Consider the following 13,528-nt stretch of genomic DNA (forward strand, 5'->3'; position numbering starts at 1 on the left):
ATTGAAAAGTTTCTGCCAAGCTCACAATTCAGTGGGGAACACACTGTTAAACCTCTAACAAATCCAAAAATAATAAAAAATGTTTTGCCACAAAGATATTTCAAAAAAATATAAGTAAAACATGAGATTCTGATGTTAGCAACTCTCATGTGCATTTCTAATTTTAAGTGCTTAGCAGTCTCATTAACTCTACTATGACTAGATACTGTGAATAAATCATGGGCATTAGGCAATAATTTTTAAAATGCATTTTATTGTGCCTCAGCATAAAATAATTCAATTGTTCCCACTCTTCCTCAAGAGATTTCCCTTTTTCCACTGAAAAATGCAGACACAATCAAAAACTTCTGTGCTTCCCTCTTGAGCAAACAGCATCACTATCAAGACTGCTCTGATAGCAATATAAAAATGCAGAGCCCAGGGCCCATCAGACCCCTAAAAACAACACTCTTGAATTACCCAGGTGATGCTGGCAAAGAAGCACACAGCTCCCTGCAGCCTCCCTGGGACAATGGCAGCAATCCCTCTCCAAATTCCCAAATAATCCCAACCCACTCGCAGGCAGTGCAGCTCCAGGAAGGGCAGGCCCTGTTTCTCAGCAGGGCTCCAGAGCTCTTTGTTGGGAATGCAAACAATCTCTCACACAGTGAGCCCAGAGCCTTCCTGCTGCTTTCTGCTGCTGCCCAGTCCTGCTGGGAAGGGCAGAGGGGAACATGGCACCGGAGCCAGGCTGGCAAAGAGCCTGAAAATCAAGTGGATGGGAGGAAACAAAACATGCTGCCCTTGGGTGTGAAAGCTGCTTCTGCACCTTCTGGTGGTTTGCAGCCAAGCTGAGGGGGAAAACAGAAATGAGCCACACAATGTGGGGCAGACACAGGGATTCTCCCCCACTAAATTATCACATTGGAGGGGGGGACAGAAGATGTTTAAGAATTGTTTCACTGTTGCAAAGCTATAACCAGGGATGAAACGCAATGAAACTGTAATATTTACACAGAACAGCACAAAAGAGTATATTTTTCATACATTTTTTCCACTGGTTCCTAAGAACATTTTCTTAAAAAATTCTCTCACTGGAGCTGTAGAGTTGAGAAAACTGTTTCAAAGTCTGATTCCTGGGATTTAATGGGGAATGCAGCTACACCCCCATTATGCGCCAACTTCTTTTCTTGCTACAATTTAATATCTTGAACATATTTCATCTTCTTTAAATCAAACACTTACTATAGAAAAGTAGGGCTGAAATCTGACTTCAGAACGGGAACTGGCCAGCTATAACTAACCAGGCACTGCCAGCACTGTGCAGCAAAGGGGTATCAAAATGTAGCAACAATGTCTCTCTGAAACTGAAAATTTTGTTTATGCTCCATTTTAGATCTGGTTCATTTGGTGATGAAAACTCTCCAAAATACACTGCACAGCTTGCTAGTGCTCCTCACTAATCAGAGAGTTTGTCAGCAGAGCTATTAACTCTTGCCTTGGGAATCTGCAGGGGCTGGCACATGCAGAGTGGTACAGAGCAATACTACAGTGCCAAAACTGGGCAATCCTTCAGAGCTGGCTGTGCTGCTGCTCAGAGAGAGTTTGGATTCTGTGATTTTAATAGAGATGGAAAGAAGCTAGGAGGTCATCCAAGTCTTGCTGCCTGCCAAAAAAAAGGCTGCTCCCCGCAGTGCACTTTTGAGTGCTTTGCCTACTTCTGTTAGAGTATTTCAAATGATGGGGCTTCTTCCACTTCCTTTCAGGCCTTATTTCTCAGATGAATTTTATTTCAAATCCAGGAACCTTTTCCACTCTGTGATGCTTGGCATGAACCAGTCTCAGCTTCCTCTTATTATTTCTACCTCTCCACATCCAACTCAAAGGAACTTTTCCCCAGTGCCCCCATTCTTTCAATAAAACACATTGCCTTATGAAGAGATTGCCATTTACCCTACCACTTGGCCAAACCTCATGTCTTGAACTTTTGTCTGTTCTTTATAGCCATTCCCTCAAGCTGTGCCACCATAATTGCCCTCTTCCTCCTTGCCTGTGTGCCAGCATCTTCTGTCAGCCAGGCTTGGGCACTCCCATCATCTGCAGCTCTGATTTATTTCCCTGCCTCTCGCACCAAGCCCCCCTCCTGCCTGGAGCAGCTCTCACCCATGGCACAGCTCAGACCATGGCACAGCTCTCACCCATGGCACAGCTCAGACCATGGCACAGCTCAGACCATGGCACAGCTCACACCATGGCACAGCTCTCACACCATGGCACTCCACAGCCATGCCAGCCTGGAAGCCCAACTCTTTGGTCTTTTTCACACCAGCTATTTTGCACTCTGATTTCTTTCAGCATCTGTTCTTGGATGCTGCCACTTTTGAAAACCTCCAGCAACAAAGCCTAGAGGAAGCCAGACAGGATGTGATGAACACATAACCCAATGTATTCAAGCCCCCTCCTTGCCCACAGACTTTCTGTGGCTGAAAGCAACAGCCAATGGTCTCTGGTTTCATTCCAGCCCTGTTTCTTAAGTTTATCTACTGACCATCATTTACATTAAAAGTTAAGCTGGTGGGGAGAAAGTGGATATTTTCTTATCCTGCAAGATAGTGATGTTTTTAAAATTTTTCTGTATTAAACTGGAACAAAGAAGTTAAGTATGTACAGAAGTTGTAAATGGAATTAAAAAATGTGGCAGGTCAGAAAAAGGGCTTATTTATGGTTAATATTTCAGCACATTTTGTTTTGAAATTAAATGAATTAAGTCTCCAAACTAAAAATTATTTCACCCACATCATGAGCAAAAATTTAAAACTTAATGTACTTTGACCACTTTGAAAACTCTTCTTCCTTAAGCTGAAAAGGATCTGCCCAAACTGACTCTTAGGAATTCAACATAATGGTCTTTTACAGTGAAAAAAGGGGGCAACTACCTAATTAATTAGAAACTGTAACCAAAACCAAATTGCAAGTCATTTAATGTCAGAGACCTCTTATGTGGCTACATCCAGAGTACACTGACTTCCCAGGGCTGCTGCAGCCTCTTCTTATTTTCTGTAGGTAACCGTGGGTCTGGACTGGGTCAGGGCTCTTTGACACTCAGGACTGTCAGTGCATTTTCTCTTTATTCAAATAATAAAGTGTTTCTACGTAAATGATTCCAGAATTAACAAGTCAATGAGCTCATTCTCCCAAAAAAAAATGGAAATATAGATCAAAGAACATAAGCTCTGCCTTCCAAAATGACAGGCAGGTTCAAATAGCAAATCAGAAAAGTAGGAAAATTGCACAGCTGAACACGGCTGAAAGGAAACTGCAGATAATTAAGACATTTCCCTGCATCATCCTGGTTTCCCCAGAGCAGATTTTCTCCTATCCCCTGATATATTCAAATAATGGATAAATACAATTGAGACTGAAAACGGGCCTTGGGACTTAGGCAAACTTTAACCAACAGAATGAACAACCATTAAACTTTCTGTATGCTTAGGACATATTTTAATCCTGTTAATTTGATAATCAACAAGAATTAGCACTAAATCATTTCCTTTAATGCAAAGGAATCTTTCACTATAGACCTAAATTACACTTCATGTGCCAAACTCCCTGAGGTCAAAAGCTAAGAGTTTCCAATCCTTCAGATGGCTGGACAAAGAAGCAGAAAAAGTTACACAATGATTTAAGACAGTTCAGAAAGCTGCAAACAAATCAAAATGGGGCAGGAACTCTGGTTCAAGAAGGGAACACTCAAAGCTTCACAGATTAAAAAAGCAACAGCAATTTTATCATAAAAGATTGTGGGAATATGTGAAAAAGGTTATGTTTGCTTTCAGCTTTAAAACGTTTAGCTGCCATCACACATTAAATTTGTTTAAATTACCTTGGACACAGTTTAAAGCACAGTATACAACTCTTTCAAGAGAATGCAGTGGGTCAGGACTCTGGAGAATTTGGTCTCCCACCTTGTACCTCGAGCACCAACAGGTGCAGCATCACCTTTCTCTGTGCTTCAGGTTCAGCTTTGCAAAACCAGACATAAAGCTGCTCACAGCTGTTGTCTTTTTACTCAGATTACAAACCTCCCAGGACATGGTGTTTATTACTAATTGTTTTTACAGCATTTTCATAATCACAGCTGAGATCAGATAATTCTCTTTAATGCAATATGCTTTTTCTATTTTATGTAACCCTTTGTCTTCCTAGTCCTAATCTCTAAAGAGACTTTCACATACAGGGAAAAATTTAATTATAATGAACTTGGGATCTAAAAACATCCTGAGCTAATGGAATTAGCTTATTTGTTGTTAACAAATGATGGAAATTATTTTAACATTGCTAATAAAATATTCAACTCTACATTCCCACAACGTAATCAAAGGTGGAGTTTATGAAATTGAGTAATTTTCTTTAAGCTGTCCCATTCTCTTGCTATAACATCCAAATTTCCCACCATTAGCTGACTCAACCTGCATTTTTGGGAAAGAATCTGCACAAAGTTCTCCTTAACAACAACCAGGGACATTTCCTGTGCATGGAACACCAACACATGAAGCTATTTTCTCAAGTGAGAACATAGATTCATGCAGGTGAGCACTCAGAAGGAAAGGTCAGCAATGCCATGAGCAGCAGAGCCTTGTACACCTGCAGGCCCTGAAAAGGGACTGTCCTGCCACAGGAGACTCCCTGGGAACCTGGGCTGAGCTTCTTGAGACTCTTGGCTTACACAAGTTCATCTCCGCTCACAGACACTTCCATTAGATGCCATATTAAAAAGGACAAGTTGGGCTTGAAGGAACATATTAAGATCCATTGAAAGGAGCCATTTAAAAGGGTATCACATCTCCAACCAAATTAGTGTTGTATCCTTATACAAATAAAGAATACTTTTACTATTCAGAGCTCTCCTTCCCAAGCCCTACCATTCCTTTAGTTTTCCTTCAGCCAGAGATTTCACTGACAAGAGGAGCGAAGTGAGTGCCTGGGGCTCTCTCATGTAATTGGCAGCACAGCACCCTGTGCTGAATTATTTGTCACAAAAACTGAGTGTGTGGCATGGCAAAGGCCCTGTCCTGCTGCAAAGGCTGGCAAGAGAAAAGGGGAACAGAAAGGGGAATGGAGAGCACATAGGAAGCTCCATCACAGCACAGTCTGTGGCTAGGGCTGCAGGAGCTACAAAGCCTTGTTCCAAATCTTACATATATTCATTATTTCCCTTTCCAAAGCAGATGCCTTGTGAAATGCCCTCTAAGGCAGCAATGTGGGAAAGCTGCACATTTTCCTCCACTGCTGAAACAGCAAATGTACCCTATGCTGATCACTTGGGCACTTTTGAAGAATCAGTGTTTAGCATTCCATTAAGAGTATATACCAAAATGAAGGAAAGCAAATTGTTTCAGAATACTGTATCAGTAAAAATCAAATACCTTACTCGCATAAAAAAATGGAAGAATGAAAATTCCATTTTATTAAGACATTCCTGTAACTGTGCAGCTAGACTCATGGCAAAGTCTGGGAGAGAGAAAGAAAGAATTATGGCCTTTAGGTAACAAAAAAAGGAAGACATTTTAATAAGTCTTGCTCAGAAATCTGAGCAGCCAGCTTGTTTTATCTATTTCCAGCTTCCATGAGAAGCATAATTGAAAGAGAAGGACCTGTAACACCAAAGAAACTCAGAACACTTGGAAATGGAAAATCATTTTTTTTAACAGTGTCAGACACTCTTCAGGAATAAATATGTTGGTGTATTTTAGTAAGTTGGAAATGTAATAAGCAGTGAAATTCCCAAGAATTTTACTGTGATTTTGTAATTTCAGCAAACTTATTGTTACACTCAAAACTGCTTTGTAAAAAAAAGGAACCATTTTCCATCTGGTTCTTTTACTCATAGTGGAAGAATGACATGCAAATGCTGCTTGCAAACAATAACACAATAACTGTACAACTGCAGTACACCCACCTTCCTGGACAGCTACAGCTTTTTGTTTTCCCTTTGTCTTTGTCTTACTTGATACACAGGACAGTATTCTCTTTCCCCTAAGCCATCCAGGGAAATATAACTGGAATTTCTTGATTTGTAGTTAATTATGCAAAACCACATCCTCTCTCAAAAACCATATTTGGAGCCAACTCTTATTGTCCTGTTCCACTAAAACCATGATAAGCTTTTCTCTTGAAGATGATTTTATCAAGGAAGAAATGCGCTTGTGTCAAGGGAGGAAATACTTCAGTGACAAGTAATCTTGCCTTAGAAAGCACAAAAATTACTTTGTAAGTCTCTCACTCCCCCCTTGTTCTTGGACATTTCTCCCTTTCTTCTGCCCTGCCCAGAAGTTGTGCTATGTCTGGAAACATGAGGCAGCTTTCAAAGCCCTTTAAAAGGTATATTTACAAATTTGGTTATAACTCTGGATCCTCATGGGTGAACAGTACAATTTCTTCAAAAATATTTGCTCCTCTTCAGTTTCCCAGGCCATCAGCTTTATTCCTAATCACTGACTATTCAGTGTACAGAGATTAAACAAATTCTCCTGATGCAATCAGAACAGCAAGAGAATCTTTGCTCCTCTCCAGACAGCCTGAGAGTTCTCTGAGCCAGCACTGAGTGTTCACATGATGCTTATCAGCCCCAAAGAACTTTTCTTTCTGGGAGATTTGTTTCCCATAGATCAGAAACAACAGCAGGGGGATTTTTGAGACAGCAGTGTTTGCATGGCAGAAAGAAAGCACAATACTGCTAAAAGGCCAAGACTGTATCTTCTCCTGAGGAAAAACATGAAGAAGAAGGAGGCTTTTGCCAGTACCATGACAAAGAGCTTATACTCACAAATAACGTTCTGAAAGCTAATAGGCAAAATGCCTAAAAGCCAGGCAGTTCTACAAAGAGTCCTCAAAACCAAACAGCATAATTTCCTTTTGTAAATCTTTGAGGAACTCAGATTTTATTTTAAAGACCTCAGGCCCTTCTCTCAGCTGAGTTACTTCTACCAACTCCATAGGGTGTAAATCTTTTCACTTCCATGAAAAGACTGTTTCTGTGACAACAGTAAAACATTCAAAGAGTTAAAGCAGCACAAAATTACGAAAAGTTATGGGTGATGTGTGGAACTTGGAGTTGGAGCCACCCATATGAGAATATCCCTGAAGCTCAGGGTGACAGGAATGGAGGTAGCACTTGACAATTCCATTGGCAAAATGAGCTTATTGTGTCTGAAGCACTGTGACAACAATGACATGGGAGGTCTGTTTTGAACAGTTCACCAGGTACATGGAGCTTTACACCCCAAAACAACCCATGCCCTCTGCCTCCAGAATCTCACAGCAAGGGAAATGCTGGCTGGGTGTCACAGAGGGCAGGGATGGATTTTAACCACCCCTCTGGACCCCACACAGTGAACACTGAGGACTTTGGTTTTCTCTAACCTCGACTGGGCTCTGTGTGCTGTAACCCACTGCAGGAGCTGGAACAGCCCTGCTCCCCCCAGCACCAGGGGAGAAATCCTCAGAGCTTCTCTTCTGCTACCACTGCCCAATGGCTTTCAAATAGGATGAATCCATTAAATTTGCACAAAAGGTGACTATTTCACTGTCACTTGCTATTAGCAAGTCTCCTTCTGACACAGCTCCCCCTGTGTATTCTCCTCCTGTGTGAATATAAAATGTTCCCCTCCACACCCTGGCTGTGCTACAGAGCACTGCTGGGGCTACAGCTCACTAACAACTCAGCTAAGGAGTTATTTTGTGTTGTAACCCTTTAATAAAAGTATTTTTCAAGGTAGATGGATGGAGAAGTGGTTGAGAATAAGGGAAAAAATCTCCTGTGGCTTTGCTGTTTGGTATTACCCAAACAATGTATACATAACATGAAAGTTTCAGTAAAATGCAGAGAAGGATAAACAATTGACAGCAATAATAAAAGGTTATTTTTCTGCTCCTGCATGAAGTCTGAAGTGCTGGAATATATTAAAATGAAGCCAAAGCCTTCACTGATTTCTTTTGACAGAGCTTGGATTTGAGACTGGGCTCAGTGTATAAGCAATTTATAAGAATAAATCCTAAGTAACTGTTTTCTCATTTCTTTGAAATGCTACAAGTGCTCCCTTCTTTTCTTGAGGAATGAGATTCAGAACTGCCAGTCTGAGAACACCTCTGCCAGGGAGACAATGTCTGAGCAAGTCTGAAGGAAGTTCAGAGAATTCTGAATGCTCTAGGAATCCAAAACAAAAAGTAAGATTTGCTTATTATTTTTAGTACAACACACAAATGACTTCTAAGAAATTGAGTGTGCTAATGACAGACTAAGTACATACAAGGCAATTTTTTTAAAGAGCTACATTAATTTGCATTGGTCCAAGAAGACATCAGTGGCCACATGGGAAAAGACACCTATTTTGTACAGCTCCACAGACTGCTTGTTTAATAAAGAGGGTAATCAGAATAAAATAATTGTTCTAATGATGGAGTGGGAGAATTTCAATGAAAGACTGTGGATATCACAATGAATCTCATTCCTCAATTGAATAATAGCCAGACTGACAAATTAAAAACTTGAACCCTAATGCACATTTTTGCTTCTGGTCTGTTTGCAATATCCCACACCTGGATTTGAGCCCCTCTTTGGTGTCAGCTGTTTCACCATGTCTCTCTATCCCAGCAGCTCACCCTTACATGTAACTCAAAGGGAGCTCCAGTAAACCACAAAAGAGATTAATAAATTAATTTTCCCATCTTTATTACCCTACAGACTTAACTAGATGAAACTGAATAATTTGAAAGATCATTTCATGCACCTATTATTTCACCAAAGGGAATACTGAAGTTTGAAGACAGGATAAGATGGGAAGGGATGTCTGCATGTGTGAAACCAGAGATGGCATCAAATAAAACAGAAAACTCTGTTTACCAGCACTGGCTGAAAGTCTTCATTCTTGCCCAGTTTGATATAAAATGTCAATGCAGTTCAATAAACAGTTTAAATACAATTTGCAGTCAAAATAAGGGGGAGTTTCCTATGTGAAATGCATGCAAATGGTATCTAGATTTTCATCAATACATTTGTGACTTGATTGGTGGCTCTCTCCCCCTGGGAGTCCAAAGCCTCCACTACACCAGAGCTCCTAAGTTGTCACTATTTGCTCCTGAACAAGAAGACTGGTGACTTTTTATCTGCTTTTGGGGGTAGACAGATTGCAATGAGTATGTTTTCTTTTACTTTTCTTATCCTTTTAAAAATAAACTTCAATATCGAAGGAGACCTTCCCTTGCTCTGCTTTGGGCAGAACAGAGGTTTTAATATATTTTTTTAAATGGATAAAGTTTTGATCTAGAAAAGAATATTAGGATGCAAAGGGATGTTTAGCTTTACAGGATTTGCATGAAGTTTCAACTTTAGGAGAAGATCAATGATCTCCCTCAGCTGTCACCAGATGGATCCTTCAGCTCACTATTTGAAATTCCTGAGGAAATTCTCTATAAAATATTTAGAATATGAAAGGTACAGATACCTAGGAAAAGAAATTCCTATGTTAAAAATCTGAGAAACAATTCAAAAACTAAAAATATGTCAACATTTTTAATGTCATTTCATTTCTAAATCATACCTGCTAGTTTCAAATTCAAGGTAATTTCAAAATATGTATTATCAGATTAAAACAGTAACATTTGAAAATAGCTTTGAATGAGTCTTAAAAAGTATAGTTTAAGATGTTTACAAATATACTGAAACATTTGAGAATTTCTGACTTGCTGCAGAACACTTGAAAATATTTTTGCCCTGTTGATGGGAAAGAAAGATTTAATTTTGTTTATTCTCAGTTTGATGAATTGGCTTGTTTGGCAATAAATAACTTTTCTACCAAAAACTAAGCTGCTGTTAAGGATGAAGAAGATGTGAAATTTTTATTTTAATGTCAGAAATGTGTTTTTTGCTGGACATTTTACAAGCACAAGTGCATATTGTTTTAGAACAATCCAGATACAAGGGATGCTTGGGCTTCAAATTTACATTTTTACGGTACAAAAGGATGCAAATGTTGCAAAAGCCACCATCTTTCAAGTATCTGGTGTTTTTGCATTACGAGAAAAGGCTCTCTCTCTCTCACTCGCCCCTCTTTTATCTTCCAAGCACTTCTCAGCTTTTAGCATATTTAGGCACCTTGTGCTTAACCACCTGAGAAGCTTTCTAAGGAGAGCATGACTGGTCAGAAATATGATGGAACAGTCTAACAAGAGGCCTTTAGAAACAGGACAAGAATATATATATTTATTCAATTTATTTTCTCTATTTCGTGGGGGAGGAGGAATAAAATGGCTTTCCCAGAGGCAGAGAAATGCAGCAAAGACCTCAGCAGGTGCTCCTGCCCAGAGCTCTGCAGCCTGGCCCTCCCTGGGCACGCCCTGGGCACACAGAGCTGCACAGGGGGCAGCAGCCAGGAGCCCCTGAGCTGTGCTGGAAGCAGGAATCCCCCTCTGAGCTGTGCTGGAAGCATTAATCCACCTGCTGGAAGCAGGAATCCACCTCTGAGCTGTGCTGGAAGCATTAATCCACCTGCTGGAAGCAGGAATCCACCTCCTCTGTGCCTTGGACCTGAGCTAAGCTCCGTGGTCCCTGCAAACTGCACTGCAGAGACACATCACCCACCTGGCAGAAAACTCAGGAGTCTTCTGTGTTTCATTAAAAGCCTCTGTGGGACTTGCCTGTCTTTGCTCACTGTTTCCTCAGGCCATCCTGAGCACACCCTGATTTGTAGAAAATCAGTAAAATTTTGACTACAATGATATCCTGTCACCCATCAGCAAGCCAGAGCTGTATATTCTTGCTTTTTGTGCTGCTTAGATTCCAAAACCAGGTGTTTAATGCCATTTGAGACAGCTCAGGGTGCCTGGGACACTCCTTGGGACTCACAAACACCATGGGACTCCATGTGAGAGGCTACTTGAGCAGCTGGAGCACCCAGAGCTGCACTAAAAGCTCTCAGCCAGGCAGCCAAACCTTTCTCCAGCGCCAGAACTGATGCCAGGCACTGACCCCGTGGTTGCACCCCTTGGCACAAGGTTCCTGAACCTCCAGGTGAGCCCAGGACCATGGCCAGAGTCCCAGCAGATAAACCCAAGCTGTTAGCTCAAAACCACACAGGGACACACACAAAAAGGGGTTTGAAAAGCTCCACCCTGGCCTAGAAAGGAAACCACCCAAATACAAGGGGAGGAAAGAAACATCTAGTTGGGTCAAACAAGCACCCCTAGATCTCCACACTGATTGTACCTAGCACAGGCATTTTGACCTAAACACACACAAGAAAATGACATTTTCATGAGCTGTAAAATGCTCAAGCCTGTAATTACCAGATGAGCTTGAAATAGTGGTATTGAACCTGGTTATTAATTTTTATGGATGTGGACAGGGTTTGAATAATCTCAAAGAGATGAACTACAGCTGTTTTTTGAAGCAACTAGAGAGTGTTAGCATGCCAAGAAAAAAACCTTATGTTCAGTCTGTTTCAGACTCTGAAAAATATCTTCTAAAATACAAATTATGAAAAACATTTTCTTGCATTAAGTGCACAGTGTAAAATGCTCATATTTTTGAGGGACTGGCTGGCCTGCAAAGACTCTGTGGGTTGCTACTCTGTGGTCTCACAGATCTTTACAGGGATCTTTCAGATACTGCTAAGTAAAAGGGACATTCAGTTCCACTAAAATGGTTAGAAACAGCAAGTGTGAAGAGACTATGTCCAATAGAGTTGTTTTCTCCCTTAATTTATGACCCACTAATCTAATTCCAAATCCTGCAGGACTGGGTAAATGAGGCACAACTTTAAACCATCAAATTAGAATCTACATTACCAGCTATGAGAACCAGCTCTAAAGACCATCTTTCATGTTCTGTAGAACTAGTCACTAATATAAATTATAAATATAAATATAAATTAACACACTGCAAAGCTTGATCTTGGTAATGATGCTTACTTCTCAATGACATGCTAAAGCAGGGAAATAGTATACCCAGGTTTATGCAACTTTCATGAAGAGTAAATCTTAATTCCTCTCTCTAAACATATTTTTTAATTATTTATAATTTTTACTGACTGTGAATGTTATATTCTCCTTCTCTAGAAAAGGCCTTTTTTCTTTTCTGGGTTGATTATGACTGTGGACTGTGTCTCTACACTACTGCACTTGCTGGGCCAGGAACACTGAATTTCTGTGGCTGGGTTATGCAGACAGTAGTGTCCCAAAGGACAGATCAAACCTAAGTGTTATTATCTGAATCACTGTGTGCAAAAGGAATAAAGAAATCATGGGTCAAACATCTTGCAGCTCCTTTCTTCTACCTGCCAAACTCCATGTGCAACAAGACAATCCCTACATGTCTATCTGACCTAACTGTCCACTGCGTAATTTGGGCCCCCAGTGCCCTTTGCACTTTGATAGAGCCAAAGGTGGGGGGCAAATTCTCTGTTAAGCTTTTGAGAAGGAGGAAAGATAAAGAACAAAGAAGCTCCCTATTTGGATAATGATTTTTTAAGGGAATCAGGACTGTTAATTAAATGTTCACCTTTTCCAGAGTTCATAGAAAACTTCTTGGTTTGTTACAGTTCTGTAAAGAGACTCGTGACCAGAGTATTGGAAAAATTAAATATATGTGCATGGGTATTTTTTAAAATGACACCTGAGATCTCGAGCTTGCCTCCAACCACTAAGTGATAAATTTAAATTCTCACTCCTTGTATACATATCTAACACTCAAGACGGAACTGAAAAATACCCAATTACAGAATGTGGTTGCTCACAGTGGCTGAAGCAAATAATCCATCCCCTCACAGTCCTGCAGCATTAAGAACTGCAGCAAACCCACAATGATCCCCTGACAGGCAAAGAGCTGCCAAGGCAGGAGAAAACTCTGTGAAGCCAAAAGGCCCAAGAGGGCTCCAGTTTGTGGGGACTGGCTGGGCTGCACCACCTGAACACAAGTGTCATGGAATCCTGGTGGCAATAAGGCAAGGAGTCTTGTTAGTCATTGCTGTAGTGATGTTAGATGTCTCAGTTCTACCAGAGGTAAAATTAATTAACCAATATAAATGTCTGTGTCTGCTGGCTGGTAGGAGGCAACACAAATAATTTATTATTGCAATGGTTTCCAGGGTCCACGGGTGTGCTGTAAGCAGCTTTCTTGCTAGAAACTCTGTTAATTGTGTGTATTAGAGAAAAAGAAAAAGGTGGTTCCAACCTGTCATGCCTCAGTGCCCTCATATCAACATACACTGTGGTGGGATCTGGTCCAGATGTTCCCTGCAAACAACAACATCAGCTAATCAGAACCTGAGGGCTGGGAGGAGAAAAGAGTTTTACCCCCCAAATAAGCAAACATTCATTTCAATGCTAATTATGCTAATCAAATGACAAGTTATATTTAAGGTATTCATCAATCAAAGCTCAGCTTTACAGAATCAGAACAAGCACTGGAAAAATACCTACCATCAAGTACTTGTCACCTTGGAGTTCAGAAAAACATCAAGCAGTCAGACTACTTAACCAACACATGTCAACA

The 13,528-nt window shown here is 40.6% G+C and overlaps 1 protein-coding gene across 3 annotated transcripts in view; it reads right to left on the reverse strand.

The window, feature by feature from the left end:
* The window catches only part of DIP2C (disco interacting protein 2 homolog C), a 311,260-nt gene that overhangs the window by 15,876 nt on the left and 281,856 nt on the right, over positions 1 to 13,528 (reverse strand). For all 3 annotated transcript variants that reach the window (XM_058021234.1, XM_058021225.1, XM_058021242.1), the window contains one exon: positions 13,208 to 13,269. In XM_058021234.1, the coding sequence (XP_057877217.1) occupies positions 13,208 to 13,269 (62 nt within the window). The remainder of the gene's footprint in view (positions 1 to 13,207; positions 13,270 to 13,528) is intronic.

This window comes from Melospiza georgiana, chromosome 1, assembly GCF_028018845.1.
Source record: "Melospiza georgiana isolate bMelGeo1 chromosome 1, bMelGeo1.pri, whole genome shotgun sequence".
NCBI classification, from domain to species: Eukaryota; Metazoa; Chordata; class Aves; order Passeriformes; family Passerellidae; genus Melospiza; species Melospiza georgiana.